General features: G+C 34.7%; 1 protein-coding gene across 1 annotated transcript in view; it reads right to left on the reverse strand.

Annotated features, from left to right (window-relative positions):
• Positions 1-8,037, reverse strand: part of STXBP5L (syntaxin binding protein 5-like) — a gene marked incomplete at its 5' end in the record, with an annotated part of 75,967 nt that extends 67,930 nt beyond the window's left edge. Inside the window, 7 exons of the mRNA XM_008939679.1 lie at positions 1,396-1,436; positions 2,658-2,725; positions 4,354-4,501; positions 5,813-5,885; positions 5,972-6,126; positions 6,303-6,381; positions 7,914-8,037. Of these exons, the coding sequence (XP_008937927.1) occupies positions 1,396-1,436; positions 2,658-2,725; positions 4,354-4,501; positions 5,813-5,885; positions 5,972-6,126; positions 6,303-6,381; positions 7,914-8,037 (688 nt within the window). The remainder of the gene's footprint in view (positions 1-1,395; positions 1,437-2,657; positions 2,726-4,353; positions 4,502-5,812; positions 5,886-5,971; positions 6,127-6,302; positions 6,382-7,913) is intronic.
• Positions 8,038-8,449: the final 412 nt, after the last annotated feature.

Below are 8,449 nucleotides of genomic sequence, written 5' to 3' on the forward strand. Positions count from 1 at the left end.
AGAAGACATGACTAGTACACTGCTTCCTGTGCAGTGTATACACTAAATGCTTTCTGGTCTTGCAACAGTCTTTCTTTTACCTTAACATTAAAGTCTGTATCTGCACATTCTTGTCAAGAGTATATGTAATGAAATATGCGCAAGACCAGGTCTAATGCCTCACACTACTTCTCTAAATAAAAGTCATTATCCTATTTTTGAACATATTAAAGACAAATTATATAATTAAAAAAACCAAACTCATAGTCACGTTCAGCTGACATGCCTAAGTAAAATTCCTTTGTAAAATGAGGCTTTGGAAATCCTAATTTTGTCCTTGTCCATCCTGATGAGTGAAAATATTTGGTCTCAGGCAAAAACAGGACTACCTGACAAAGTCATCAGGTTTAGCTGACATTAAAATCTTCTAAACATTCCTCATATTTGGCTGGAAATTGTAACAGTATTAATCATTACAATTCTGTGGATCAATGTGGAACTCTCAGGTAGCTTAAGTATTGTATATTCCATGTTCTTGGCAACCATTACAGACTGGTTATTAGGGCCAAATTAAATCTCTCTGTGCCTAACATTTCTTACAGAAGTTTCTTTCACATTCTCTTTTATTTAACAGGCTGATACGTCATTAAAGAGATATTCTGCCCAGACACCCCTGTACCACAGAAAAGACACAATACAAGGCAACTTTACTGCGAGTTTTGTGAAGCACAGCCACATTATTTGAACCAGAACGTTTTAGCTTTCAACCAGAATGAATGTATATCTTCAATAAATGCATTTTACTAATAAGTACCATATGTATTTTCTGTAGGGGAAAATTCCGGGGTTTTACATGTGTAGTTATAGCTAGAATGTATAGAACAATCTTTCTCCTGCTAGGATGAATGGAAATTCTTCCCAGTTATTTCCTGGAACTTGAGACTGAAGAAGGAAAGCTTTAGGTCTTTTCTACTCTCACCAGATTAGACATGTATTCAGATGTCTTATTGTATATTAATATTTTATTTTTACTTAGCTGTAAAAAAGACGATAATGTAGTCAGAATAGGAGACCTGACAACTGGAACTGAGTATTACATCTAATTGAGCCCACTCTTTTATACACACAAAAAGATAATGCTCTAGGGGTGTTTTACCAACACTTTATGCTTCATAGGTTTTGGTATGTTGAATTTGGAGTTTTTAAATCCTCTTGAAGACTTTCACTCTTTTCTGTCTAATATATCTCATTAGCAGTGGCTTTTTCCCCTAATTTAATAAAAATTTGCTTAATTTCATCTCATTATTTTCAATTATATAACCCCAGGTATTACTACTTATACTGTTAAATAACGTGCATATATATGTGTGTGTGAGATTTGTCAGCATTATACAAAAATGAACTTTAGAGACTTACTGGCAGAAGCATCCCAAAACTTTACTGATCCATCTGCATGGCTTAAAAGAAATATAAAAATTAAATGTGTTAAACCAAGATGCAATTCTAAGACATCTACTTTCAGTGAGTGATAAATATAAGCAGAAAAACTGTGTTTTGCTTGTGTAATAACTCTCCATAACTTACTGACAATCTATATAATGATATATATGCTAACTATAAGAAAATATTTTGCCATTAGTTTGATCAGGTTAATAAAACACTTTTCCATGCATTTCCTTCAAAGAATTAAGCCCCCAGTAAATTTTAAGATTGCAACAGCAAGAAATCAATTCCCATACCAATGACAAGTTTAAGTTACAGCGCTTTTGGCTTTGCAGTGGGCCAGCATCAAGCTTTTGTACTCTCAAAATGCCAGGTATGAAAAACTTGGAAAGGACAGAGGAGAATGTTGCTTTGCTTAATACCTTTGAAGCTGTGCTCTTTTTATTAACATAAAATAATTCCTGTGGTAAAGCTGGAGAAAAGAGACATTTCTATTTTAAATTAGAACAATCCCCTCATCACCTTATTGATACTACTGCACACATCATAATCTTATTTTTAAAAAGAGGTGTTAAGTATCATTGATAATAATTTATCCAATATATTGCCATCAGTGTGGCTGGGATCAGAGGGAAACGCTGAGTGCATCATAGCTCAATAGCTTCTGTTTTGCAGCACAGCCCCTTGAAAAATCCATCAGGCATTGCTCATGGGGCTTCTACTGAAATCTGAGCCTTTCTAGACCTTTTTGCTATGGGGCTGCCTCTTCATTTACAAGGTGAAATTCATCCCAGTGCATCACAGCCTCACTAATGCTGGGATATTAAAATTAATTCCCAAACTCTCTCCAGAAGGCCAAAGAACAAGAACTAACCAGAACAGGTGCTCCCCTTTTAAAGCTATTTTTTATGTTCTTCAAGGTCAAAATACTCTCCTGCAATGGACTCTCCTTTCCAAAGGCCCCACCTTCACAAGTATATAGGCTTGGTGTCTAACTCTGGGGCCTCAAATGTTAATTATTAATGGCAGTTCACCCTCGAGTACAAGGTTCTATTTTCTACAGCAAATAAGAATTTCTGTGGTGACTCTGCACAAGGGAAAAAATAATGTACCTCAGATTAAGAGGCCAGGATAAACATGGTCTGTGAAGGGTCAGCTCTTACCTATAGCTAACCCACAATCAAAACCTGCAGACACTATAATTTTAATGTACCAATCCTCAGTTTCATTCTCACCCTGTAATAATGATTTCAGGATATGTCTGAGCTCCAAGGTTCCATGCTCCACCACTGATAGGCCACTCCTAAACAAACAGCAAGAGTACAGAGATCATAACCAATTCTGATGAATCTTACTTGGTTAATTGTTAAACTCGGTAACAGAAAACAACTTCCTCCAAAAAGCAATACAGCTCACAAAAGGAACAAAAAACCCACATAGCATTAAAGGCATTTAAAGCTTATTAACATTTTTGTATTATTAATTAAAGCCTTTGAAACTTAATAACATTTTTATGTGATCAGTTAAAGTTCTATGCTTTAAAAAATATTTCCACACAGCTAACACAGCAATTCAAAATAGGAACTAGAAGAAGTAGTAACAAACAGTCCTGCTACTCTTTACACATTGCTTCTCTGGGAGTTTCTGTAGGACACTGAATAGATTGAGAATGTATTTCGAGGATGAAGACTACTGAAGAAGCTGACCCAGAAACAAACCTCTGAGCACAATGCCATAAGATGTGAGATAAGATATGAGATAAGGGAATGCAGCTGATATGAAATCAACAGGACTTCTATGCCTTTTGTTTATTAGCGGCACGACTTTCATTCTCCTCCTTGGTCTAGGCTGATAAAGTGAAATGATGGTTTGTGCCTAAAGCTTGACCTATGTGGATACAGGAGGTAGAGGATGACTTATGTGCAGAGTGGATGAGAGTGTGTGCAGAGTATGAGTGGGTGGAAAAAAACCCCTAGGTGCACAAACTGGTTATGTGGAACCATGGAATGGATGCTTGTAGGTACAGAAATGGGTGTGTGGCAAATAAATGGCTACATTCAGAGTGTATATCTGCATGTGCTCAAGTAAAGCAAAGGGACAAGAAAGTGTGCAATTAATACAGGTAGGAGGTGAAAAGTTTGGGAAATTATGTATATGAAGTAAGGATAGATAAGCAGACAAATTCAAATGAGAGGAAAAAACATCTTTTCTGAAGTACTTTGCTGAATCAAAATCCAAAAGTAGTAGATAGGACCAGTTTCTCAGTTCATGGACAACAAGGCAGCTCCAAGGAGAATACTTCTGTTCATATGAATAGAAAACTGATGTTGTCTGATTTGTTTACTCAATTTCTAAAAAAATATTTATTATTATGGATTTGTTCTAGTCAAAACATAAATCAGATTAACCTTGACATTTATAAAATAATTGCATTTCCTCTTTTTACTTCTGCAGCTTGTCCTATTTCTACATGCATTTTGTTAAGACTTTGGTACTTCAGTACAATAATTATTAATATCCCTATTTAATAAAAATCTCATAGACATGCTTGTCAACCCTCAACTTCCACTGAAATTCTTCTGCTAAATTCTTTCAGTTATAATGTTTTCACTTTTTTCTTTGATAGAGATGACACATCCATACCAATATGTACTGTTCAGCGATGACTTTTCTTTAACTCAGTCTGATCTGGCATAACTCCCACAGCCTAATGATTAAGTTCCTTATAATAGTCAATAATAGTTGTGCTTGAGTGATGGTGCTTCTGATGGACAAATACCCAGCCATAAGTACGCTACCAAGCTGCTGTTTGGACCAACTGGAAAGTGATTATTAAAGAAATAAAATTAAAATTATTTGGTAAGATGCTACAAAAACATAGGTTACACAACTACTTTCTTTCTTCAACAAAAGAAAAAAGCTTTTGTTTACCTTATTGCTGTATCCTTGCTTTTTATGTTTTGCTCCTACAGAATAGAGTACAGGAATCAAATCTGGAGGACAATCCGCAAAATATTCTGTGCAGGTAACAGGTGACTCATGAATGTCAATAGGATATGGATTTTCAAAGATTGGAAAACTAGTTAAGGAAGACAATTTATTAGAAGCACTGTGACACACTAAGTCATAGAAGAAAACAATCTTATATTAAAATGTATAACAGAATCTAAGTAAAATAATTACTGAAGTACATTTTCCCTTTCTTATTCAAATGTATATATTTGGTTTAATGTCAACAATAATATGTAGTTACTCAAAGATATAAAAATTCCACTGCTGTGATAATAATCCTCCTATAACATAAATATCCATTCTCGTGAAAAGTTCCTAAAGGTTAACAAGACTACTTGTGTGAATGATGACTAGGAATTAATTTTTCCCAACATCTCAAAATCTTATTTCTATACAATTGGCACATTTTCTAGAAGCTTCAGGGTCATGGATATGGCATATACTATGACCTAAAATCAGCTTACACCGCTGTGGATTTTATAGTGAGCAGCTTAGCTTACTATGTTGGTAGACTACTGATTCTACAATGAACAATTGTGATAACAGATGAAGTAGGTCTCAGTTTATTTCTCACTTCCATCAGTTTGGACGTTTTGATAAGAATGAAGGCCTCACTTCTGACATACTACACAATCTTATTTACAATTCAAAAATGTAGGAAATCTGGTTCTGATTTCCCTTTTATATTGCTGAGATGATTTGAATTATTCTTGAAAGTAAGAAAGATTAGAATATGATTCACTTAAAATGTTTCAAGACTTTAAGGGCAAAATCTGTTCCTAGTCACACCATTGTGAATGTGGATGTACATTACTGGTAGTGTTGGAGGCAGAACAAAATACATAAGAACTGGTTTCTGCATTACATGGTGGATAGCTCCTCTTCGATATGAACATTGGTTCTGATGTGAAAGAACTATTTGTCTTAGATAGATCCATAGATCCACTATATATCAACGCCATTGTTTATTAAGATACTTAAGTAAATACTTAAATTGTAGTCCCTGTGGAGTCTAGTGAAGTTAGGCATGCATATAACTATTACTTGCATCTGATTTCCAAAACGCTCATTCAAGTCTTAATTCATCATGGGCCCAAGAAATACTTAAGTTCAATGCTGAGTGAATGTTTGAGGGCTATTCTGAAGGGACTGCAGATTTAGGTTTATTCCTAAACTTAAGGATAAATAATATAATAAATTCCTGTTGATTAGCTGATTTTATCTGTTAAGGTGGAGATAAACATATGGAGTGAATTATTACCAAGAGCCAACGATTTTACATACTAAAATGACATTGCATAGTAACATTAGGATTTTTATCATCATTTGCTGAGCAGTTAAAACACACTAGTAACTTCATATAAGACTTTATACTTACTTGCTTTGTGTCAGGTCAACAACAATGAGATCTTTTTCCAAAAGCACAACCACAGCATAGGGTTCTTGAAATTCTGTAAGTGAGGAGTCATGTATAAAAGTCATGGAGTTGTTCTGTTAGTCATATTTTCCATAACTGAGTTTTGCTTAATAAACTCACCATTTGGATATGGGGTTTCACAAAGAGTTAAAAAATCAACTATAGGATGATCCATTTCAAGAACTGTAATTGCTTTCCCATGCATGATGGTTAAACTTGGTCTTCGACAAGGTTTATCATATGACAGTCCACCAGAAAATATCACAAAGGGTTCACTGTATTAAAAAAACCCAACATAGTATTATAAGCTTACATAGTACATACAAGTTTACGTTATAGTTTTAGTACCTTTAAATAATAAATAGCTTTGCAAATAGAAAGCAGGAAAGACTCTGAAAGGACGTTAAGCCAGGAAAGGAACATTGAGTTAATTACAGAATTTAAAAAATACCTATTTTTACAGGTCTTGTACTCTACTTTAAGAATTGGTTTACAAGATTCAGGTTTTTTTCCATCTCTTTGAATTTTTCCTAAGGAAAGAAAGAACATGAAAATTGTATTAAAATATCATGATAATAGAACTATAAAACTAAAAGCATACACAGTGAAGCAAGTGTATAAGCAGCAAGAGAATGAAACTTTAAAGCTAAGAAGATGATGAGCATTGGCTCCTTTTTCTGTAAAATATACATTTGTCTAGATGAATTAAATTTATTATGGCTTTATATTTTTCTGCCATATACAACTAAAGGACTACAGCCCACACTTCCATAATATCTAAAACCTACGCAGATTACTGAGAAGGATAACAATTAATAAATTTGAGCAAACGTATACCTTTTTTCTGAACATGATTGTAAACAGCTTAATTTTTTCCTAAGTCATTAGACTGGCTCAATTCCTCTGGTTGACAAAATGTGACGTGTTCTGGAGTGTAACTAGCTGAGTGATAAAATTAAATGAAGTGTACAATTGAAATTCATGGGTTCTTGGTTAATGATGGCTCAGTACTTTCTTTCAGAGAAAAGTCACTTGTAATGCAAAAAAATAGCAGTTTTAGTTTTGTTACTTTGGAAAGCCTATGCTTGCTTTCAACAGCAACCTGATTGGAGGATACAGCGTAGATGGAGCCAGACTGTTCTCAGAGGTGCACAGCAACAGGATGGGAAGCAATGGACTCAAGTTGTGTCATGGGAAGTTCTGGTTAGATATTAGCAAAAACAGTTTGTGCCCTGAGGATCATTAAATACTGGAAGATGTTGCCCAGAGAGGTTGTGCAATTTGTTGTCAGAAGTGTTCAAGTGTCCAGTGTCAACTGGATACTGCTCTGAGCTAATTAAACTAATCAGCCTGAGAGTAAGATTAGATGACCTCTGAGAGGTCTTTTCTGACAGAAAGTACAATTTTATGACTAAAAATGATAAAATAGAAGGAATCAGGAAATTTAAGTAAATGCTAAAACTTTTCTGGGCTACATAGACCTTGTTTTCCCCTTCTTCCTTCCCCTCCACTCAGTCAGGCTTCTTGGTAATGTGTTGGCTTGCAATGGAGTCAATACATTTTTACTCATTTATAGGAAGCAATGGCATATAAAGTCTCAGCCATAAAAGGTACAGCCATTTCTTAATACGGCTCCTTTAAATTCTTCATTGTAGTGACTTGGGAAGCCTTACACAAACTCTATAACAAGCAACACAGTGCCTTGTACAAAATGTATTACTTCTTGTGAAAACTGCACATACTGGCACGTAAGTACAAAAAGCAGAAAAAAGAAATGTGAAAATCCCACAGCCTGAGGGTGTCAAATACAAGCAGTAGACTGTTAGAAAACATTAGAGCAATATTAACCAGTAAGAGGTATTTATGACATCAATTAAAAATAAGTTTGATAAAAATTGCTCTCTGGTTTTTTCAGATTTTGCAGCTGCTTTGCAAGTTGAAATATTTGTGCAAGAAGCAATTCTGGATCTGGGCTACAATAAAAAAATGAAACAGATATTAGGAAACACCATTGAGAATATTGTATTGTTTCTCAGTTATAAATTTTAACTATCTAAATTACCATGTGGAATTGTGGTCTGGAATGGTCTGTTAGGACTTTTCAGATTCCATAGGGTCAAGCTGCCATCAGAGTGACTGCACATGAACTGTTTCCCTTCATGATGCCAAGCAACAGAATGAATAGCCTACAGAAATGAAAGAAAAACTTGAGATTGAAATAGAATACTGTGTTTACACTAACAACATTTTAATGTATGACTTTCGATTATATTAATCTAATGGTATATCAACAGTTGGGTGGTCCTTGTTTGTCTAAAGTCCACTCCCAGCATCTTTTAGTAACCAATGGCTGTAATCTACTGCTAGTCAGGCACAACAATTCATTATAAATGCTGATGTAGCACAAGAATGTAAGGAATCATATATTGAATCAGACCAAAAATGAAGGAACAGGGTATTAAGGTAAAAGTATAAGAACAAGGGACATACAGTTCCATCATAGTATGTCTGATAGATCTCCTTAGAAGTATTTTGCCTGTCAAACTTACAGGGACTTCTGTGTAACAAGTTTTACAGGTAACATACAGCACAGACTCT

The sequence above is a fragment of the Merops nubicus genome, unplaced genomic scaffold, assembly GCF_000691845.1.
Source record: "Merops nubicus isolate BGI_N331 unplaced genomic scaffold, ASM69184v1 scaffold20304, whole genome shotgun sequence".
NCBI classification, from domain to species: domain Eukaryota; kingdom Metazoa; phylum Chordata; class Aves; order Coraciiformes; family Meropidae; genus Merops; species Merops nubicus.